This window comes from Bufo gargarizans, chromosome 3 (assembly GCF_014858855.1).
Source record: "Bufo gargarizans isolate SCDJY-AF-19 chromosome 3, ASM1485885v1, whole genome shotgun sequence".
Lineage (NCBI taxonomy): Eukaryota > Metazoa > Chordata > Amphibia > Anura > Bufonidae > Bufo > Bufo gargarizans.
In genome coordinates this window covers 280,142,812-280,167,432 of record NC_058082.1, presented here as the reverse complement: position 1 = coordinate 280,167,432, position 24,621 = coordinate 280,142,812, and the positions used below count along the sequence as shown (strand labels likewise).

Below are 24,621 nucleotides of genomic sequence, written 5' to 3'. Positions count from 1 at the left end.
GTAGTTTCTTTGAGTCCAGCATCATTCCCAGAAAGACACAAACTTGGGAAGGTATTAGATGTGATTTTTCCCCGTTTATTTGCCAGCCGAGGTCTTCTAGGATCTGCACTACTTTTTTGAGGTGTACTTCTAGAAGGGATTCTGACTCTGCTACCACCAGGAGATCGTCTAGGTAAGGAATCACTAAAATGTCTCTTTCCCTTACATGAGCCATGACTTCTGCCATGACTTTCGTGAAAAGTCTGGGAGCTTGAGAAATCCCAAAGGGAAGGGCTGTATATTGTAGGTGCTGAATGTGACCTCCTATTGAAACAGCGACTCTGAGGAATTTTTGACAGTCTAGCCGAATAGGGATGTGGTAGTACGCATCTCTTACATCTATTGTAGCCATGAAGCAGCCCCTGAAAAGATGTCTTACAACTGATTGGATCGACTCCATTCTGAATTTTTTGTAAGAGAGGAATTGATTTAAATCCTTTAGATTTATAATAGTTCTGAATGTTCCATCCGGTTTGGGGACCAGAAAAAGGGAAGAGTAAAAACCCTCGCCCTTCTCCGCCTCCGGCACCGGAATTAGAACATTTTTTTCGAAGTAGGGATGCAATCTCCTGTTGTAAAGCTAGATTTTTTCCCGGGTTTCCTAGAAAATTCGTAATTTTGAATCTGTCCGGTGGGTGGGAGACAAACTCTAGACAAAACCCTTCCTTTATAACGCTTAAAATCCAGGGACTTGAGGAGATTTTTTCCCAGGCGTAAAGGAAGAGAGAAAGTCTGCCCCCCACGGGAGAGAAACCGTCATTGCTGTGAAGGGAATCCTTTTTTATTGTCCGAGGCTTTATCCAAAAGGTCGTCTAAGACGGACCCAAAAAGATAATCGCCCTGACAAGGAATTGCGCAAAGCTTATTTTTAGATCCAGTGTCTCCCGACCATCCTTTTAGCCAAATAGCTCGTCTGGCTGAATTTGAAAGAGCAGCTGACCTAGCATTTAATTTTAAAGCATCTGCCGATGCGTCAGAAATAAAGTCTACTGCTTTAAGTAGAGTGGGAAAAACGGCTAACAATTGATCTCTCGGGGTCTTATTCTGAATGTGAGATTCTAATTCTTCTAGCCATAATTTCAGAGACCTAGCAGTGGATGTGGCGGCAATATTTGGTTTGAACGCTTGAGCTGAGGTCTCCCAAACTTTTTTTAGGTAAACCTCTGCTCGCTTATCCATAGGGTCTTTAAGAGAACCCAAGTCCTCAAACGGTAGGGCCGATTTTTTTGAGATTTTTGCAACAGGTGCATCCAATTTAGGAGGTCTGTCCCAGTTTACTGAGTCTGCCTCGTCAAAGGGATATTTCCTTTTCACATTTTTTGGAACAAAATTTTTTTTATCGGGTCTTTTCCATTCCTTCTGTATTAAAAACTTTATATTCTCGTTTACGGGAAATACTCTAGATTTTCTCTGCCCGAGGTCACCAAACATGATATCCTGAACGGATCTTGGGTCTTTGGGTTCGTCTACTTTCATGGTCGCACGAACTGCTTTTAGTAAAGCTTCCGTATCATCCGGGGAAAAAAGTGGCCTGCCCGTGGATTCTTCATCCTGGGACGAGTCTGGGCTATCTAGGATTTCTCCTGTATCACTATCCTCTAAAGGATCCGAGTCAGATTTATTAGCCGTGCCTGATCTGGTTCCAAGGGAGGTAGAGGCTACAGAGGGAAAGCTCTTTTTGAAATCTTTCAGGGAATCCGAGACCTCCGTCTTCACCATCTCCCTAATACTCTGCAGAAGGGATGGGGACTCCTCCTCCACTAGTTTCTCAATGCAACATTGACATAGTTTTTTCAACCAAGAGGGGGCCAGTTTCTTTTTACAGACGGCACACTCCTTCCCTCTGGTCTTTGAAATTGCCTTTCTAGGGCCCTCTTTTATAGTCTAAAATGCAGGAAGAAAAAGAGGGAAAAGGAGATTTAGCCTAACTAAAAAGAAATAAGTGATGGGGAATGATCCCCCTTACCCCACCAGGAGTACCGGTCTGCTCTCATGACCCTCCTGTTGATCGGCGCGTTGGGCACTCTCCTCCTCCATGCTGCTGTGGGATAGAGTGACTCCCAGGATCCAAAAGTAATCTGGCTTCCTATAAGGCTGGCTGGGCTGCTGCTGACCGTGCGCCTGTGGGTCCAATCCCCTCGGTCGGGTCCTGCTGAAAACCCTCTGCGGCCTAAGTAGGAGAAGGCACTTCCTACTTCCGGAACGCACGCTACATGCGTTCCAAATACCGGAAGTCTCGACCGAGACCCGGATCTCGCTTGGATCGCGAGATTTTTGTTCCCCCCCCTCCCTCCCCCCCCCCCCGCGCGAGGTGAGGAGGAGGCCCCGGCCCGCCTGAACACTGTCAGGAAGGACCGGCGTGCCGAACGCACCTCTCGGTGAGCCCGGGACTGCAGAGTAGCGGCCAGCGCGGCGTAAGCCAGACCCCAGCAGCAGACACCAGACTCCGGCCGGCGGCTCCTAGAGGAGACTTATGCCGAAACAGGTAACCCCACTTAGATAAAATCCTCCGGGGCCCTGCAGCCTAGCTTTTCTCCTCTTCTCCACGAACCGTCTTCTGTCTAGGACAGGAAACAGGAACTGGTGGTCTCGGGGCCATGCTCCTCCTTATGAGCTCTCCACGAAAGTTCCTGTTTCCTGTCCTGGATGGAGGCGGTCTCTCAAGGGTGCTGTCATGGGCGAAAGGGAAAATGCAAGTGTACTGAAAGCATTTAAAGACGGATCCGTCTTCAAAATGCTTTCAGTGTTACTATGGCAGCCAGGACGCTATTAAAGTCCTGGTTGCCATAGTAGGAGCGGGGGAGCGGTATACTTACAGTCCCCGGGGAGGTCCCGGGGAGCTCCAGAATGACGTCAGAGCGCCCCATGCGCATGGATGACGTGCCATATGATCACGCGATCCATGCGCTTGGGTCGCCCTGACGTCACTCTGGAGCGCCCTGGGAGCCGCACGGACGGTAAGTATGCTGCTCCCCCGCTCATTACACTTTACCATGGCTGCCAGGACTTTAGCGTCCCGGCAGCCATGGTAACCATTGAGAAAAAGCTAAACGTCGCATCCGGCAATGCGCCGAAACGACGTTTAGCTTAAGGCCGGATCCGGATCAATGCCTTTCAATGGGCATTAATTCCGGATCCGGCCTTGCGGCAAGTCTTCAGGATTTTTGGCCGGAGCAAAAAGCGCAGCATGCTGCGGTATTTTCTCCGGCCAAAAAACGTTCCGTTCCGGAACTGAAGACATCCTGATGCATCCTGAACGGATTTCACTCCATTCAGAATGCATTAAGATAAAACTGATCAGGATTCTTCCGGCATAGAGCCCCGACGACGGAACTCTATGCCGGAAGACAAGAACGCAGGTGTGAAAGAGCCCTAATAACTTCAGAAATGTATTTCTATTGTAAAAAAAAAAAACGTTTACCAAGCACGGTAAAAGGTTTTTAACAGTAAAAATAAATTTCTGAAGTCATTACCCGAAGTCCCGCGAGACTTCGCAAAGTAATAACTTCGGCTCATCGGAGCCAATATATTCTAATACTGTAGGGAGCTCCTGCTCCGTATAGTATTCTAACGAAGTTTTATGCGAATCGACTTTGGATGTTTCATCCGAAGTTGATTCGTGCATCGTCCTTGCATGCCAAAGTTGGTTGGTGCATTCTATCAGTTTTTGCATTTCTTCGGACTATGCAGCAGTACATGTAGGCATGTCCAAACTTTTCACAATTTATAGATTTTTGCAGAGTATTTTCTGAGCTAGAATACATCTTTTAGGTGCAAATTTGAATTTTCATGCAATTTTTGCTTATAATTACTGTGTTTGTACAATGAGAGAGTTGCCGTTCCTCTCAAGCCTCCCGCTCCTCTCTCTTGCCAGCCCATCCTTCAGACCACTGATTGGCAGAGCCAAGGAGTAGGGGCATAATCTCGCCTGACTCTGCCAATCAGCAGTCTGAGGGAGCGGCAAATAGAAACACCCTAAACTGCACTAAACCCTCATTTGTATATTGCTAAAAAACATAATTTTTTTTGCAATGGAACCAAGGGCAGTGTTGTAATCAGATGAGAAAAACCAATGACACTGTTACATTGGGTCTGACTCCTTAACAGTGAGATAACAACAAAAAAAAAAAAGCATTTTTGAGGACAGGAGGGGCTGCAGACAGAGTTATCAGAGAGCTTGTTTGATGGATTCAGCACAGAATAGCATTCTGCAGCATGCTATGTACTGTGAAACCTAGAAGCTGCAAAAGCCAAATTGTTAACAATTTTTAATACAAGGCAATTCCAAAAATTCTTTTAGCACCGGTGTCAAAAGTCTTTAACAGGGTTTTCCAGGCTGCCAGAACTACCACTGAGAATGGAATTGGAAGCACAGCTCCATTAAATTGTAGGGGCTGTGCAGGTTACCATTCAATTAACTAGAAATTGTTGGGCCAGGAAACACCTTTAATAGAGTGGCACACTCTATGATGGTAATGTTTACTTGACTTTTGTCTTCCATGGGGAAACCTGTTAACCTAAGTGCCCCCTTCCTGATTACTTGCTAGTACACCTGGAATAGGCAGTGGATAAGAATACAGAACTAAATACAGTACTAATGTTATCACACCGTGACTGATAAAAATAGCAATACAGGATTCTTACAGGTTTTGCTTCTGTCATAGTCTGCCGGGCTCTGTGCTGCCCCCATGTATGGGCTGAACGGTTGGCTACTGAACAGATTATCACACTGCAGGCTGTGGCATAATTTTTCTAAGAAGCGCAAAACAAATGATGCACTGTTGACTGATGGCAGATGGACAGAATGCATCTCACCATCAAACGAAGCTGTAGAAATAAACAAAGTGATCAAAATCTGAAAAACCAACTTTGCAGAAGATTTGCAAAAAAAATAATTACTAACATCAGAAAAAGGGAATATGGTTCCGCTGTATACAGACTATTCAATTCAATAAATTGTCCATTTAAAGTCCCATGTTGGGAATGGTAAAATGATTGAACGCCAATTACTATAACAGCATAGTGTTATTACAAGTAAACCCAAAAGGATTGCTGTCCTATGATATACAGAATATATTGAAATACCTTTTATAACTTCTCCCCCATGATGTCCAGACTTCAGGAAGCTGAATACTACTTTAGAGAGGTGTGCGCAGTCCACACAGGCTTGCACTGCCAGCTGCAGCACTATGTTCACTGGACCCGGCCCAAAATGATCGGGAAGTTGCATGACTTTCTTCTTATCCAGATGGGGACCACAGTTGCCATGTTTGTTCACGTAAACACAAACTATAAGAAAATTTCACTGTAATAGGTGTGCAGTCACTTTAAACCAGCTGCTGTTCTCCACAGAGCAGAGGCAGGAGGATGTGGAAAACAAGGTCTTATATTCATACATACAGTGATGGCCAGTATATGGAGATGGTCAGTCTATTACACTCCTTAGGTATGATTTCAGCAGAGGTCGCACTACATTTTTTTGGGCACAGTAAAAATACTCCTCACAGCATCTTTGAGGAGTATTTTTAGCCAAGGAGGAGTACAAAATAAGATGCTTGTGGGCTGTTTTTGTTGGTTATTTTTCTGTTGATGTAGCCTATAAGAGCTTGTTTTTTGTGGGACAAATTGTATTTTTAGTGACACCATTTGTGGTACATATATATCTTATTAACTTTTTTTAATACAAAAAAAAAAAAAAAGCAGTTCTGCACTTTTACAATATTCACTGTGTAGCATAACTAGCATGTTACCTTTATTCTATGGGTCAGTTTGACTATTTTGATACCAAATATGTATAGTTTTGTGTGATTTTTACTACTTTAGCACAATAATAACACATCCCGGTCAAATAATGGTTTGTCGCCACATTCCATTTTCTTACTTTTTATTGGGGGTGGGGACTTTGGACATCCCCTATAAATTGTACCTAAATATTTCTACTTTTTTAAACTTTGTAGCAAAGCAGGCCCTTAAAGTTGGGGCCTTTCTGTAGCGCATTTCACTGCAGTGTATACAGAATTCATACACCGTAGCCATATACACTCACCTAAAGAATTATTAGGAACACCTGTTCTATTTCTCATTAATACGATTATCTAGTCAACCAAACACATGGCAGTTGCTTCAATGCATGTAGGGTTGTGGTCCTGGTCCAGACAATCTCCTGAACTCCAAACTGAATGTCAGAATGGGAAAGAAAGGTGATTTAAGCAATTTTGAGCGTGGCATGGTTGTTGGTGCCAGACGGGCCGGTCTGAGTATTTCACAATCTGCTCAGTTACTGGGATTTTCACGCACAACCATTTCTAGGGTTTACAAAGAATGGTGTGAAAAGGGAAAAACATCCTTTATGCGGCAGTCCGGTGGGCGAAAATGCCTTGTTGATGCTAGAGGTCAGAGGAGAATGGGCCGACTGGTTCAAGCTGATAGAAGAGCAACGTTGACTGAAATAACCACTCGTTACAACCGAGGTATGCAGCAAAGCATTTGTGAAGCCACAACACGCACAACCTTGAGGCGGATGGGCTACAACAGCAGAAGACCCCACCGGGTACCACTCATCTCCACTACAAATAGGAAAAAGAGGCTACAATTTGCACAAGCTCACCAAAATTGGACTGTTGAAGACTGGAAAAATGGTTTCTTGAACATGACAATGAGTTCACTGTAGTAAAATGGCCCCCACAGTCACCAGATCTCAACCCAATAGAGCATCTTTGGGATGTGGTGGAACGGGAGCTTCGTGCCCTGGATGTGCATCCCTCAAATCTCCATCAACTGCAGGATGCTATCCTATCAATATGGGCCAAAATTTCTAAAGAATGCTATCAGCACCTTGTTGAATCAATGCCACGTAGAATTAAGGCAGTTCTGAAGGCAAAAGGGGGTCCAACACCGTATTAGTATGGTGTTCCTAATAATTCTTTAGGTGAGTGTATATTGTGCACATATTCTGACTTCTGTAATTTGCACTGCAGTAATCTTAGTACTGGCAGGAGCACACATCACTGCTTCCGCCAGTGCCCACTCCACTGACAGGTCTGCATAGCACATCGGTGATATGCCAGGCGTTAGTGGAGAGCAGTGAGGACAAGCAGCAGAAGCAATGTGCTATGTAAAGCTCATGCCTGTCCCCATCCGCTAAGCCAGTTCTACACCAGTCTGATAAATCTCCCCCATAGTGTAGAAAGCATTTCTCATGCTGATTCTTGATGTTACCTGTAGAAATCACATTTATTGGAGAATTTGTGATACCAACACCATCTTTTATCATCTGAGGTTTACTGAGGTCTCCATCAGAGTTAGGAGGAGGGAGGGTTGAATGCAATGGCAGGATCTCTTTCTGAAAACACGAAGACAGAAAAGTTCACAGCATAAGCAGAACCACATGTTCATTTTTATCACTGGAAGATAAATTAAGGTGAAATCTGGATTGTCTGAAAAATGTGTTTTGTGTCACAGAAGCCATTATCCAGCCCTTGGCAAAGGAAGACTGGAGAGGATACTGCATAGAAAGTTTTGCTGCCTTTTGCCTGAGGCTAACAAGAACATACAAAACAATTACTGCTGCTTGGTTGGGGGGGGGGGAACGACATGCCCGCATAACAAAACATCCATTTTTAATGTTCAGTTTCTTCAAGCGTATGTTTGCCAACATCACCAACTGATGAACAGTAGCGTGCAATGAATGAGAAACAGCACTACACTATTCATATGGAGATATTGATATGATTGCCCTAAATTTCTGAATCATCTTTTAAACTTGAATGCTGGCACATGTAAACGTACATGCCACTATATAATTGAGATGAGGGGAAGCAAATAGGCTTCACCATTGCCTGCATGCAAATAACCAGACTGCTGTTTGCATTAAATTACAATCTGTCCATCATTTGCCTCTAGAACAGCAGATTGGGGATAAAAGCAGAACGAGGACGTTTCTCTCCAGCTGCTTCTACAAGATTAATGCTGTATTGACAGCTGCAAGCAATTCCTAGTCATCGATACACTGCAAAGTCAATCTCCTCTGCAGATGTCGGCAGGGCCACTGCGGTATAAGATACAGGCCATTGTCCTACAGAGCCACATGCTCTTGGAAGAAAGCACACTATTCTCCGACAGGCAAGAAGCAGCATCTGCTGCCCAGACTGACCAAAGGCCCCATGCACACAACCAGATTTTTGGTCTGCATCTGATCCGCTTTCTTCTTCTTTATTTTTGCAAATCAGAGTTCATTTCAACGGGGCCGCAAATGTGCAGCACACCGCATCAGTGTGTCTATGCAGTCGCCCTACAAAAAAAGATAGAACATGTCCTATTCTTGTCCGTTTTATACACCGCTGTATTAGGATATGGCAATATCACGATATCTTAATTACTACTGTATTTTAGTGATATCATAGAGGTGGTCGCATTTGACGGAGCTGACAGTTTCTAAAATGTGTTATAATGTGTTAGGTACAAATCAGTACCTGTCACAGCGCATGTTGCACAAGGAGACCACTGCTCCCAAGCCTGGGTCTCATTACATGGTGTGGGACAGTGGGCCACAGGGAGACATTACTATAATACATGGGGGTAACATAGACACTATACAGTACAGTGTCTACTTGTGGTCCCCATACAGTAGAACAATATAATAGACAAACAGCCACGGCAGGCTTGGGGTCTTTTGTAAGGATTCACGATCGCCGTGGCAATGCATTGGTCCCCCTGAGATTGCGTACTGTAGGGTGGGGCTAACATCAATGTCACGATTTTGATCAAATCAAAATCAATATCAACTAAAACAAAAAAAATCTAGTCAGTTTAATGAATTGTTTTACCCTAATTGGATATTACAGGTTATACATTTCTTGTTAACCCATAGATTGCACTAGAGAAATACACCAATTTGACACACTGCCAGTCCAGTCTATATGCAAATTTTATTAATGCATTCTGTTTTAGCCAAACTTTTAGTGAAAGTCACTGCTTTTGCTACATTCTCATTAGTCTGTGTTCAGTTATTATCCTGGAAGCACAAATGTAACGTTTTATGTACTGTACATATTGAATAATAAAAAGCTCTGAATAAATAAAGTTTTAAATATTAGAGCAAAATATATTTCACCATCTTTGGCAATGCATAAAAAAAATAAAAATAGAAAAAAATAGCGCTCCTCACCTTTCTTCCTGGTTTTAAACCTCGTTGTCTCATTTTTAAATTATCGGCATTTAGCACATTTCTTGCCAGTGTTGCGTTTTTGGGACGCTTGCCTTTCCTTGGAGGAGGAGAAGGAGCTTCTTCAAGGGGATTGTCTCGTATAGGTTTCCTCCCCTTCTGTGCCAACACAGGCTTCTGGGGGGACTGCATGGAGCGTCTGATGCCCTTTACAGGAGAGGTCGAGGCAGCAGGGCTCTTTGATAAAGAAACTGTATACAATTAAAAGAATAACATGGGTGTTAACATCTGTAATTATTTCACATTTATAATAAAAAGGGTTGTATTACATGCAGTTTTGCCACTGAAAAGCCTACGGACTTCAACCTCTGAGTCGCAAAGGGTGTTATCCGCTAGAGAGATCCACAGCATAAATTAACATGCTGCAGATTTCAAATCCGCACCACAGTCAGTTTACTGCATGCGGATGAGATTTCTTAAAATCTACAGACTTGCCACAGAAAAATCTGCAAAGGCAAATCCGCAGCTATTCAACCACGAGTAAATCCAGCCTAAAAAGAACTTGTCTTAAAGGGGTTTGTCCAGGTTCAGAGCTAAACCTGGACATTATTGATGCGGATCCGTCTGTGCCGATACAAGACGGATCCGCACCAAATGAGAGTGTGAAAGTAGCCTTATACTGGATCGCTTGCTTTCTGACTCTCTTCTGCCACTCTCTACCATGTGTTCCCTCCAAGACCCTGATGCTGCCACCACCCTATATAACACCATAATAAGTACAGCTTTGGACACTGTTGCCCCCCTCACACACAACAAAACCTGAAAAATCAACTGACAACCCTGGCACACCAACCTGACCAAAAAACTCAGACAAGCTTCCAGGGCTGCAGAACGGCGATGGAAGAAATCCCATTCTAAGGATCACTTCACCACATACAAGCAATCCCTCCTCATTTTCAAATCCTCACTCGCTGATGCAAAACAACTACTTCTCATCTCTCGTATCTTCCCTGTCCCACAGCCCTAAACAACTTTTTAGCACTTTTAACTCCTTTCTCCGTCCCCCAGCACCCCCACCGTCTCCTCTCTTCTCAGCTGAGGACTTTGCCATATACTTCAAACAAAAGATCGTCAACATCAGAGAAAGCTTCAGTACACAGTCCCCACAGACCCTCTACACAACTGCTCAGTCCTCTTCTCCACCATCACAGAAGAAAGACTCTCCACTCTACTCTCCAGATCACATCTCACCACCTGTGCACTTGACCCAATCACATACCATCTCATCCCTTACCTCACCACAGTGTTTATCACAGCCCTAACTCATCTCTTCAACCTATCACTAACCTCCGGTGTCTTCCCCTCTGCTTTTAAACATGCTACCATTACACCCATCCTCAAAAAGCCTTCACTTGACCCATCTTCTTTGTCTAGTTATCACCCCATATCACTTCTTCCATATACCTCAAAGCTACTTGAGCAACATGTCCATTCTGAACTGTCCTCTCACCTCTCCTCCTGCTCCCTCTTTGACCGCCTACAACCTGGCTTCCAACCCCACCACTTGACTGAAACTGTCCTTACCAAAGTCACCCATGAACTGCTAACAGCCAAAACCAAAATGCATTACTCTGTCCTCCTCCTCCTTGACCTGTCCTCTGCCTTTGACAATGTTGACCACTCCGGACATTTAGTGTCTCCCACTCTCACACCACCTCCTTGTCTCATTCCCTCTCTGTTGGTGTCCCACAAGGCTCTGTCCTAGGACCCCTGCTCTTCTCTATCTACACTTTCGGCCTGGACTACTCAGAGTCCCATGGCTTTCAGTATCACTTTTATGCTGACGACACACAAATCTACCTCTCTGGTCCAGACTAGAGTTGTTGCGATACCAATTTTTTGATTCGGTTTCGATACCATGAAAAAGTATTGCGATACTCGATACCATTCGATACCACGCGAAAAAAATAAACAAAAAAAGCCACGTGCATTCCTCATTTTTAAAAATGGCGAATCGCGCAGTTTTTATTTTATTTTTTCTGTTCCGGCATTCACCACCTAGATTTTTTTTTATATATTTTAATAGTTTGGACTTTTCTGACGTGGCGATGTAATATGTTTATTATTTAAATATTTTATATGTGAAATTGGGAAAAGGGGGTGATTTATACTTCATATTTTAGTGTTTTTTGTTTGTTTTTTTTACACTTTTTATTTAATGACTATTTTCCCCTTAGGGGCTAGAACCTGGGATCTTTCATCCCTTTTCCTATTCAGCCTGATAGATCTCTATTAGGGTGAATAGGACTCCACACTGTCCCTGCTGCTCTGTGCACACAGCATCAGGGATGTTACCATGGCAACCAGGGCTTCTGTAGCGTCCTGGCTGCCATGGTAACCGATCGGAGCCCCAGGCTTACACAGCTGGGGCTCCGATCAGAAGCTGCCACTGCACCACCAATGAGGGGGGGGGGGGGGAAGAGGTCCCTGTGGCCACTGCCACCAATGATTTTAATACTGGGGGGTTGAGAGGGGCCGGCACACTGTGCCACCAATGATTTTAATGGGATGGGTGGGTTGAGGGGGGGGGGGCAATGATAACTACCTCTTTATACAGGAGGCGGGTACTGGCAGATCAGCGGCAGTTAACTGCCGCTGATCGCAGCTCCCTGTCAGGGGCAGGGTGCCGGCAATGCGATTCTGCTGCCGGCACCCGCCTCCTGTATGTGTTAAAGACTGACTACTGTATATGAGTCCAGACTTTCACTATCAGGCCACACAGAGCTGCGCCCAGCGATGTCCCAGCACTCACCATTAGTCCTGGGCGCCGCTCCGTTCGCCCGCTGTGCTCCATTACTGTCTCCTCTCCTGCTCCACATGCTGCTGATTACTATCGGAGCGATGGGAGGAGACATCAGATTCACTAGTGGGCGTTCCTTCTCTCTGGCTGTAGCGCTGTCCAATCGCAGCGCAGGGAGAAGGAACGCCTACTAGTGAAGCTGATGTCTCCTCCCATCGCTCCGATAGTAATCAGCAGCATGTGGAGCAGGAGAGGAGACAGTAATGGGGCACTGCGGGCGAACGGAGCGGCGCCCAGGACTAATGGTGAGTGCTGGGGCATCGCTGGGCGCAGCTCTGTGTTGAAATAATCCTATCATTGGTGGCGCAGTGCGCCCGCCCCTCCTCCGCCCCTCTCTTCTCATTGCCGGCGCTGCCCCTCCTTCGCCCCTCGCTTCTCATTGCCGGCGCTGCCCCTCCTCCGCCCCTCGCTTCTCATTGCCGGCGCTGCCCCTCCTCCGCCCCTCGCTTCTCATTGCCGGCGCTGCCCCTCCTCCGCCCCTCTCTTCTCATTGCCGGCTCCGCCCCTCGCTTCTCATTGCCGGCGCTGCCCCTCCTCCGCCCCTCGCTTCTCATTGCCGGCGCTGCCCCTCCACCGCCCCTCGCTTCTCATTGCCGCCCCTCCTCCGCCCCTCGCTTCTCATTGGTGGCAGCGGCAGCAGCAGCACAGGGGGAGGGAGGACAGCTTCCTTCTCCCCGTGCTGCTGAGAGAGAACATGAGCGCGCCGATAGCAGCGCGCTCATGTTCAGAGATACTAGACTGCGCAGAAGCGCAGCCCAGTATCGAAAAAACGGAAATCCCGGTATCGTATCGATACCGGGACAAAAGTATCGATTGGGTATCGAAATTTCGATACCCGCAACAACCCTAGTCCAGACATCACCACCTTACTATCCAGAATCCCACAATGCCTATTTTTCATATCCTCCTTCTCTTCTCGCTTTCTAAAATCTAACATGGATAAAACAGAATTCATCATCTTTCCCCCCATCTTGCTCAACCCCCCCCTCCCCAACAGACCTATCCATCACGATTAATGGCTGCACACACTCCCCAGTCAACCAAGTCTGCTGCCTTGGAGTGACCTTGGATTCTGCCTTCTCCTTCCGTCCACACATCCATGCCCTTTCCACCGTCTCCAACTCAAAAACATCTCCCGCATCCACACTTTCCTCAACTTTGAGTCTGCGAAAATGCTTGTACATGCTCTCATCATCTCCCACCTAGACTACTGCAACATTCTCCTCTGTGGCCTTCCATCTAGCACTCTCGCACCCCTCCAATCTATCCTCAACTCTGCTGCCCGACTAATTCACCTCTCACCCTGTTACTCCTCTGCCTCTCCCCTCTGCCAATCTCTTCACTGGCTCCCCATTGCTCAGAGAATTCAGTTCAAAATACTAACAAATACATACAAGGCTGTCCACAACCTGTCCCCTCCCTACATCTTTGAGCTACTTTCCCGATACATCCCCACACGCAATCTCCGATCCTCACAAGACCTCCTTCTCTCCTCTCCTCTTATCACCTCTTCCCACAATCGGCTCCAAGATTTCTCCCGTGCATCCCCCATACTCTGGAACTCGCTAGCCCAACATATCAGACTCTCACGTACAGTGGAATCCTTCAAAAGAAACCTGAAAACCCACCTCTTCAGACAAGCCTACAACCAGTGACCCTGCTGCCTCTATACCGCCATGACTAGATTTGCCCTCTCCTACTGTGTCCTTTTCCTGTACCATATAGATTGTAAGCCCTTGCGGGCAGGGCCCTCTCTCCTTCTGTACCAGTTTGTAACTCGTCTTGTTCATGCTTAGGGTACTTTCACACTAGCGTTTTTCTTTTCCGGCATTGAGTTCCGCCACAGGGGCTCTATACTAGAAAAAAACTGATTGCTTTATCCAAATGCATTCTGAATGGAGAGCAATCTGTTCAGTATGCATCAGGATGCATCAGTTCAGTCCCTCTTACGTTTTTTGGCCGGAGAAAATACTGCAGCATGCTGCAGTTTTCTCTCCGGCCCAAAATCCTGAACACTTGTCGGGATTCCGGATCCGGCATTAATTTCCATTGAAATGCATTAATGCCGGCCCCAAGTGTTCCGGCCAAACGGATCCGGATTTCCGGTCTGTGCAGACCTTTAAAAATGCAAAGAAATTAAATAAATACCGGATCCGTTTTTCCGGATGACACCGAAGAGACAGATCCAGTATTTCAATGCATTTGTCAGACGGATTCGCATCCGGATCAGTCTGACAAATGCCATCGGTTTGTGTCCGGATTGCCGGAACTGCCTGCCCGAATCCTCTGTCGCAAGTGTAAAAGTACCCTTAGTGCAATTGTCTGCATTATGTATGCAATATGTATACCCCTTTTCATGTACAGCGCTATGGAATGAATGGCGCTTTAATAATAATAAATAATAATACTATATATCAGTCTGCTCAGCTCCTCCTGCTCTATAACATGCCGCCTGCAGACTGCACTGCAATTTCATGGTGATAGGCTCCCCTTAAACCGTCTAATCTACTCATGAACTCAATTTGGACATATAAAAAAAACGTGCAATAAATTTTCTAGTTTGTTGTTTTGCTTGTTGTTTTCCACACCACATCGGAGGAACACATGCTCATATTCCAGCTGAAGCATATGTCTACTAGGGACATGTCAGATACCACTTTCCTGCTAAATATTTAATTGGAAAGACCCTACTCAAATTACACAAAGTAAAGGTAAACGAGGCCTTTGGATGTCCTTACGTGTCCACCATCAGTCGCATTAAATAGTGACCTTGCTTCCACTGGAGAAAAAAAAAACAACTGTCCTGCAGGAATGTTAAGTAGAATATAATGAGGCATACATCTGTGCCATCTAAAGGTAGATTTACACGGGACAATTTTGCAGCCGATCGGGATAGTTGGCTGGTCTCTCAGTAAAGGAGACATTTACGTGCAGCGATCTTATATATTTTATATAATATAACATAATTAGCAGAGATGTAAAACCACAATAAAAGAAAGTGCAGTTTCCCCATGCAGGACTTTTGTCTCCGCTCAAAAATCATGTTCCGAGCGGACACCGAAAGGACCCCATTATAGTCTATGGGGTCTTTAGGCTCCGTTATGCTCAGTTAGGTCTCAGTTATCTGCAGAATCTGTCCTTTCCGTTCTCCTGCTCCTCAACGGAGCCGGAGAACGGAAAGGAGAAACTGTGATGTGAACGAGGCCATAACTGTATTGCCTATACTACTCCTATTGTTACTATTATATTATATACATCACTATCATATTGTCGTACTAACCCTCAGAGAAACTGCACTTTCTTTTATTGTGGTTTTACATCTCTGCTATTCATGTTATATCGTATAAAATCATTGAATAAATATTATTTTTATATTTGAGCCATAAAGACGCTGATGTCTTTTTGTAGCTATTTGTATTGGTATAGAGTTAGCTCTATTTGAGGGTTTTTTGTTGAGAGTTATTTTTTTTTATTTACAGTTTTATGTATAACCTTTTTGTAATAATTCACAGTGATAAAGTAAAACTAAAAAGAATTGAAATGTGCAAAATCCTCCTAATCCTATCAGAATTCACCCAAAATCCAAAGCAAGCCGCATTTTTGTTTAGTTGGCATTATAAATGAACCATGTCCCAAAATTGTACAGGATTGAAAGTCACTTCTAAATGCAGCTCTTAACTTCAAGCCAATATTTCACCATTCTATTATCTGATCTCATCAGGTCTTACGTTCATCATAAAAATATAAGCTTCCAAAATGGGCACATTGAAGGGGTGTCCAGAAAGACTGTTACAAAAATGCTCCAGTGAGAGATTCTAATTACTTCATTATAATGGCGCCCCTGGTGATTAAATCTGTATGGTAATATGTACATCCACCTGCTGAGGTGGTCGCACATGCTCCGTTCCATCCTGCATCTGCCATCAGCAATATCTACTATTAGAAGCTGTGACAATTACAGGGAGTGGGCTGCCACAGAAAGGAACCCCCTCCCCCCTGCCCCCCATCTCCCGAGAAAGGGCACAACCTTTGAACTGCCTGCTGAAGAGAAGCAATGACTGTGGAGATCTCTGGATCCATGTGAGGTACAGGGCTGGTTCTATCTTTGTTAGAAAGGTATTGCCATGTACTTTATGATGAGCGATTTTTATATTTTTCACATCAGGCATGGCATAACCCCCTTAACTACTTTTCTCACCAAAAAACAATTTTTTTTTTATACATATGAATGTAACATTTCTGATATTCTAGTACTTTTTCCCAAAATCACTAACCTGAGGGAATCAACTTCTGCAGAATTAACATTGCGGTCTGCAAGCCAGAACAGATTCCATCAGAGGAAAGCAGGGAAACTTTTCCTTGGTAGTAGCTTACCATGCAAGGATTACCCGTCCGCGTTGTTTTTTCTAGATCCTCACTTTCCTGTCTCTGGCCAGTCAGTATTCCCATCACCTCATATCTCCTCTCTATACACATCAGAGGTTAGTTTGTAAGCTCTTGAATGGAACTCCCTAAATTTATTGGAACTACTAGTGGATTGCCTACCTTCTTAAAGTGAACCTGTCAAATTGAACATGGTATCTAAACTGCTTACACCATGTTATAGAGCAGGAGGAGCTGAGCGGATTCATATATAGTTTTAACGGAAACTATTCAGTATAACTTGTATTTCATTCATTTAAATTCCTGCTTATTCTGGGCTTTAAATTCAAGGAGATGATCCTATCAGTGACTAACAGCCTCCCCTCTATGACTGTGTACACAGATAGCTGTCAGCCACAGACTGAAGACAAGGAGACGGTCCTATCAGTGACTGACAGCCTTCCCTCTATGACTGTATACAGATAGCGGTCAGTCACTGACTGAAGTCCAGGAGACAGTCCTATCAGTGACTGACAGCCTTCCCTCTATGACTGTATACAGATAGCGGTCAGTCACTGACTGAAGTCCAGGAGACGGTCCTATCAGTGACTGACAGCCTTCCCTCTATGACTGTGTACACAGATAGCTGTCAGTCACTGACTGAAGTCCAGGAGACGGTCCTATCAGTGACTGACAGCCTCCCCTCTATGACTGTGTACACAGATAGCTGTCAGTCACTGACTGAAGACAAGGAGACGGTCCTATCAGTGACTGACAGCCTTCCCTCTATGACTGTATACAGATAGCTGTCAGTCACTGACTGAAGTCCAGGAGACAGTCCTATCAGTGACTGACAGCCTTCCCTCTATGACTGTGTACACAGATAGCTGTCAGTCACTGACTGAAGTCCAGCAGACGGTCCTATTAGTGACTGACAGCCTTCAGTCTATGACTGTGTACACAGATAGCTGTCAGTCACTGACTGAAGTCCAGGAGACGGTCCTATTAGTGACTGACAGCATCCCCTCTATGACTGTGTACAGAGATAGCTGTCAATCACTGACTGAAGTCAAGCAGGCGGTCCTATCAGTGACTGACAGCCTTCCCTCTATGACTGTACAGAGATAGCTGTCAGTCACTGATAGGCCTGCTTGACTTCAAAGACCAGAATGAGGGGGAATTTAAATGTATAAATTAATTAACTTAATTTTTTTTCCACAAAACTATATATCAACCTGCTCAGCTCCTCCTGCTCTATATGCTGCTTGCAGACTGCACTGCATTTTCACGGTGACAGGTCCCCTTGAAGTCAGAGTGAGCTCTTTGAGAGGCTTGATATTATGCTGTATGCTGGTTGTCTCAGAACACATCGTAATGTTCTCACACTTGAACTATAGAACTTTCAGACAGGCTATACAGAAGCATTTTAAAAGGGGAAGGGGGGGGGGGGGGGTCTATAGACACATCCATGCTGGAACTTAATATTACAGCTGCTAGCCTGCCTCTTCCCTCCTCACATACAACACCATCAGAATACATTACAAAGCCTTACCACTATGTGTACTTATATCACGTACCGTAATCTTATTTTAGGCTAGTATGCTACAAGTGCTGCAACATTGGATTCTCACAATTATGTTTTAAAACTGCAAATCACAGTAGCTGGAAATGGCCATTTTGGAGTCAGTCTTCCCAAGTCATAGCCTGCTACTGATTCAGTGGCTAGAAGATAATAACTAATATTACATTTAATTTCTTCTTAGCACTGGAGGCCCATAATAAGGAAGAGGATGATGAGAGCGGCGATGCGCTCTATGGCAGGTCCTTGGGAATTAATGTCAGGAAGTATGCGCATCCACCTCCAGTTATTATAGATCTGTTGGCAGGATGTCATTAGATGGCACGCTCTGTACAGTGCCCTTTGTGTATCATCACTTTACCATCTTCAGGAAATCTACTTTTCTGCTGCCCGCACGTGACCGAGGCCTCTAAAGTTACCCAGCTCTATGAGGACAATAGCAAAGTTTCTGGGAACATGCTAAAGGAGTATGTGCCCAGCTTTGTGTGTCTGTAGAATGCTCCCCTAGAAACTAGCAGCTTCTTATAATGGAAATACATCGAAGTGGTATGGCAATAGTTTAGCCCTGGCTCCCTACAAGCATCACTCCATCACAGCAACAATACAGTAGCATGTGGGTAAATGTCCTACCTTCTAAATGTGTTGTAGCACTGCACATCAGATAGTCCACAACTGCTCACTTACACCAGGACCACAACAGACAAAGCCCCCTGCTGCCGGGAGCAGCCCTGAACCCTCCCAGCAAATCGCCACTCACAGATCTGCATGTGCTACATGATGGGAGGGGAAACAGCCGGCAGTGGGGGAGGGAGAGAAAAGAAAGAGAATGAAAGAAAGAGGAAGAGAAACTGCTCAAGTCCTGTCATATTGTGTGCCAGTCCTAGTGACAGTGATCATCAGTCACCTGCCCTGAAGCCTGCACCCAGGCCTGGGAGTCAGAGCAAAGGTTGTGTGGGGTCAGCGGAGCTGCAAAGGAGATCAACCCGGCAGGAGGGAGAAGAAAGGGGGGTATGCCAGCTGAAACTCATGGAGTCACTTTATGTCACAAAGGAGAAAGTATTACAGAAAGTATACCTGAAAAGGAATATAGAAAAGGAATGTAGACAATTACAAGGCTTCAGCTGAATCCTGGCCATGACTGTTAGGGGAGCTGCACACGCCACGGATTATGTGCTTTATTTCCATGTGGATTCTAATGCGGAAAAACCACAGTGTTATACAGCACCAGCAAAGTGTATGAGATTAGACAAATGGTTTTTCTGTGCGGAAATTTACCTGCTGTGTGGATGTGAAAATCTGCATCATGTCAAGTCCTTGTGCGGATTTCACCCTTTTCAATGCCAGGGTGAGATCTGTGAAAAATTTGAATCAAATCCGCACGTTTTTTTTTTTTTTTTTTAGGGTGGATTTGGTGCAGAAAACCACAGAAATCCGCACACAAAAAAAACGCAATAATTTTCTGTTTTGAAACCCTCAGCGGTGTATAGGTAGCCTTAGGCCCCATTCACGAGGCAGATCTTGCAAAGTCAAAATCTGCTGCATATTCCATTTTCTGCAGCGGTTTTTCAATTTAAATGCCCATCAAATGAAGCTAAACTATGAACAGTCATCCATAGCCGATTCCAGTGGCGTCTGCCTGGACACTGCACCAAGAAAGGACATGGCCTCCCTTTCCGCGGATGCAGCTTTAGATCACCAGCCGCACCAGCGTCAGCACAACCACCCATTGAAAACAATAGGAAACAGGCTCCGCCGGATTTTAGGGGCACAATCCGTGCCAACAGACACTATATGAAAAGGGCCTTAATGATCACTTTAGAGGGCGTGTCTCATCTTTCTCAGAAGTAACTCACTAATACACCCGCAGAAACCCACTGTATTCCATATGCATCTATACACGGCCTGTGATTCTTGAGAAAGAGGACTGAATCCAGACTACAAGTAAAATAACCAGCAAACCCGGGGGGGGTTACTGTAAATGGCATCCCGCTCATAAGCAATGCATGGAAGCAGAGCATTTGCATCGCCAGGAGGCAAAACAACGCTTACAGTATTTCTAATTAATTGTGCTCCGTTTTGACAAGTGAGGATATGATTTATGAAAAGGCTACACAAGCAATGGGATGTGGGAAAAAGACATTGTGTACGTAATGAACTTCATGTCAACCGTTATGAATTCAGAAATTGTTCCTTTTCTTCCTCTTTAGGCTACATGCACACGAACGTTGTTCGTTTCTGTGACCGTTCCGTTTTTCTTTTTTTGCATAGGATGCGGACCCATTTATTTCAATGGGTCCGCAAAAAATGCGGACAGCACACCGTGTGCTGTCCGCATCAGTATGTCTGTTCCGTAGCACGCAAAAAAAAAAAAAAAAGAAAGAAAAAGAAAAGAACATGTCCTATTCTTGTCCGTTTTAGGCATTGTAAGGGTCCATTCACACGTCCGTTTTTTCAGGAACAGATCAGGACCAGATCTGGACCCATTCATTTTCAATGGGTCCTGGAAAAAATCGGACAGCACAATGTGTGCTGTCCGTTTCCGTTGTTCCGTTCCGCATGTCCGTTTAAATATAAAACATGTCCTATTCTTGTCCTGAAAAATCGGATCCTGGTACAATACAAAGTCAATGGATCCGCAAAAAACGGATGACATTCGGATGTCATTCCGTATGTCATCCGTTTTTTGCGGATTCCGTTCCTGGAAACACATAACAAATTTTTTTTTTTTTTTTTTTTTTCAATTTTTTTTCAAAGAAATCCAAACAACTTTATTTGATTATTGAAATGTATACATGTTTCCGTTTTTTGCGGATCCGCAAAAAACGGATGACATACGGAAACATTTTCAGGAACAACGGATCCGCAAAAAACGGACCGTTTTTCAGGATGAAAAAAAACAGGACGTGTGAATGGACCCTTACAATGCATCCGCAAAAAAGAAAAAAAAAAAAGAAAAAGGATGGCATACTTTATTTTGTGGACCGTAAAACACATACGGTCGTGTGCATGTACCCTAAGGCCTCATGCACACGACAGTTTTTTTTCACGGCCCGCAAAAACGGGGTCCGTGGGTCCGTGATCCGTGACCGTTTTTTCGTCCGTGGGTCTTCCTTGATTTTTGGAGGATCCACGGACATGAAAAAAAAGTCATTTTGGTGTCCGCCTGGCCGTGCGGAGCCAAACGGATCCGTCCTGAATTACAATGCAAGTCAATGGGGACGGATCCGTTTGATGTTGACACAATATGGTGCCATTTCAAACGGATCCGTCCCCATTGACTTTCAATGTAAAGTCTGGAGTTCTGTTATACCATCGGATTGGAGTTTTCTCCAATCCGATGGTATATTTTAACTTGTAGCGTCCCCATCACCATGGGAACGCCTCTATGTTAGAATATACTGTCGGATATGAGCTACATCGTGAAACTCATTTCCGACAGTATATTCTAACACAGAGGCGTTCCCATGGTGATGGAGACGCTTCAGGTTAGAATATACAAAAAAACTGTGTACATGACTGCCCCCTGCTGCCTGGCAGGTGCTGCCAGGCAGCAGGGGGCAGACCCCCCCCTGTTTTTAACTCATTGGTGGCCAGTGGGCCCCCCCTCCCCTGTTGTTAACTCGTTGGTGGCCAGTGTGCGCACCCCCCTCCCTCCCTCCCTCCCTCTATTGTTTTAATACATTGGGGCCAGTGTGCGCGCGCCCCCCAACCCCCCCTCCCTCCCTCTCTTGTTTTAATACATTGGGGCCAGTGTGCGCGCGCCCCCCCAACCCCCCTCCCTCCCTCTATTGTTTTAATACATTGGGGCCAGTGTGCGCGCGCCCCCCCAACCCCCCCTCCCTCCCTCTATTGTTTTAATACATTGGGGCCAGTGTGCGCACCCCCCCACCCCCCTCCCTCCCCCCATTGTAATCATCATCGGTGGCAGCGGAGTAGAAGATTTTCATACTTACCTGGCTGCTGGCTGCTGCGATGTCTGCGTCCGGCCGGGAGCTCCTCCTACTGGTAAGTGACAGCAATGCGCCGCACAGACCTGTCACTTACCAGTAGGAGGAGCTCCCGGCCGGACGCAGACATCGCAGCAGCCAGCAGCCAGGTAAGTATGAAAATCTTCTACTCCGCTGCCACCGATGATGATTACAATAGAGGGAGGGAGGGGGGGGGGGGGGTTGGGGGGGGTGCGCACACTGGCCCCAATGTATTAAAACAATAGAGGGAGGGAGGGGGGGTTGGGGGGGCGCGCGCACACTGGCCCCAATGTATTAAAACAATAGAGGGAGGGAGGGGGGGTTGGGGGGCGCGCGCACACTGGCCCCAATGTATTAAAACAATAGAGGGAGGGAGGGAGGGGGGGGTGCGCGCACTGTGCCACCAACAGTTAACAACAGGGGAGGGGGGGGGCCGCACAATGATATTCAAACTGGGGAGGGGGGGGGTCTGCCCCCTGCTGCCTGGCAGCCCTGATCTCTTACAGGGGGATATGATGGGGTTAATTGTACTATCATATCCCCCTGTAAGAGATCGGGTGCTGCCAGGCAGCAGGGGGCAGTCTTGTACACAGTTTGTAGTGTATTCTAACTAGAAGCGTCCCATCACCATGGGAACGCCTCTGTGTTAGAATATACTGTCGGATCTGAGTTTTCACGAAGTGAAAACTCAGCTCTGAAAAAGCTTTTATGCAGACGGATCTTCGGATCCGTCTGTATGAAACTAACCTACGGCCACGGATCACGGACACGGATGCCAATCTTGTGTGCATCCGTGTTCTTTCACGGACCCATTGACTTGAATGGGTCCGTGAACCGTTGGCCGTGAAAAAAATAGGACAGGTCATATTTTTTTCACGGCCAGGAAACACGGCTCACGGATGCGGCTGCCAAACGGTGCATTTTCCGATTTTTCCACGGACCCATTGAAAGTCAATGGGTCCGTGAAAAAAAACGGAAAACGGCACAACGGCCACGGATGCACACAACGGTCGTGTGCATGAGGCCTAAGTCTAATGAATCTATATGTAGGTGCTAATGTAATGCACAGTAATTGCAGAAAATGAGAGCTGTTATATTTCACAGAACCAATTCACTAAAGAGGTCATGCAGAACTTTGGGGTTTTAAATTAGTGAAAATGCAGCTGACAATCACTTGGGAACGAGCCGTTCACTTTTCAGTCAACTTGCTTTCTGGAAGATTCATCTCCTAATGCAGAACCCAAACCACATCAATGGCAAATGCATCTTTCCACTGATACCTTAACTGGGGCTATTTTTACAATAGGCGTGTGAAAGATTTTTAAGTGCGTGTTCAGACGGTTTAAAATAAATGGCAGGAATTTTTTTTAAAAATCTGACACTGAATTAGCACGTTTTCTAAGACTTTTACTTTACACGCAGTTTTTTCTGCTTCCCTCTGATTGAACAGGATCATCAGCCAGAAGACAGGGCAGGATGCCTTATTTCAGCTTGCTGATAAAATCAGCGCTATTCAAAAAAACAACAAAAAAACACTGACTCCCACTGAGATCAGCACAATGAGATTTTGCTGTGGAAAAAATAGTCAAAATCACCTGCACAAAACTGTCAGGATGACCTGTATTTTTTTATGGCATCATTTTCGGCTACACACATTTTATACCCGTAATATTGGCAGGTTTAAGGCCGCCTAAGTGTTGGCTGTAAAAAGGCATGTCGGTGGTCACTATTTACATATTGATGGTTCCCGACTCCTGGCACCTCGCCGATAAGCTGTGTGAGAGCTTAGGCCTCTTCCTACATTCACTAGTCACGTGAATAGGGCTGATTTATTATACCAAGCACAGCCGCTATACAATGTACGGCACTGTGCTTAGCTGCAAGGAGGCTACAGCACTCACCCGAGCTTCCTGAAACGGCTGATCGGCAGGGGGGCCAGGAGTCAGACCCCCATTGATGTAATCAATATGAAAATCCTGGAAAACCCAGTTTAAAGGGAATCTGTCCCCACCAGGTTTGTGCTGCCTCATCTGAGCACAGGGGCGCTTACTTTTTCTTCATGCTCCATAAAATGACTGTTTAACAGCTGCAGCAGGAGGCGAACGCTGGCGTCTGCCCAATGGTAGCATGCACTCCAAAGCCCTGGACGTTCAGAGGTTCCCAGCTCCTTCAACATTCCCTCCATACGTACATAATTACATATGAAATTCTATTTTCTGTCCCACAGACACGGGGAGGAGGTTAGAGCAACGATTACTTCCTAAGGATAAATTTACTGTTTTGCTTCTTTTATGTAGTCATATACTGTATGTCAGGCATGTCCAAACTGCGGCCCTCCAGCTGTTGCAAAACGACAACTCCCAGCATGCTCTAATAGCTGTAAGCTATCCAGGCATGCTGGGAGTTGTAGTTTTGGAACAGCTGGAGGGCCGCAGTTTGGACATGCCTGCTGTATGTAGTTCTGCTGACAGTCTGCATAACACATATTGATGCAAATTATGGCGCCTGATGGAAAGAAAAAGGGTGTGGGTCTCACCTGCAGTGGTGCGAGTTCTGCAGTCCAATTGATTTACTATCATTTAGACCAGAAGATGGCATAAATTATAGTTCAAATCTATGCCGGCTCATATCTGTTTGCACTGATGCACTT

The 24,621-nt window shown here is 45.4% G+C and overlaps 1 protein-coding gene across 3 annotated transcripts in view; it reads right to left on the bottom strand.

Annotated features, from left to right (window-relative positions):
* Nucleotides 1-24,621, bottom strand: part of SCML2 (Scm polycomb group protein like 2) — a 104,455-nt gene that overhangs the window by 11,311 nt on the left and 68,523 nt on the right. For all 3 annotated transcript variants that reach the window (XM_044284846.1, XM_044284847.1, XM_044284849.1), the window contains 4 exons: nucleotides 9,206-9,453; nucleotides 7,258-7,381; nucleotides 5,125-5,328; nucleotides 4,684-4,866 (listed from right to left, as the gene is read on the bottom strand). In XM_044284846.1, the coding sequence (XP_044140781.1) occupies nucleotides 4,684-4,866; nucleotides 5,125-5,328; nucleotides 7,258-7,381; nucleotides 9,206-9,453 (759 nt within the window). The remainder of the gene's footprint in view (nucleotides 1-4,683; nucleotides 4,867-5,124; nucleotides 5,329-7,257; nucleotides 7,382-9,205; nucleotides 9,454-24,621) is intronic.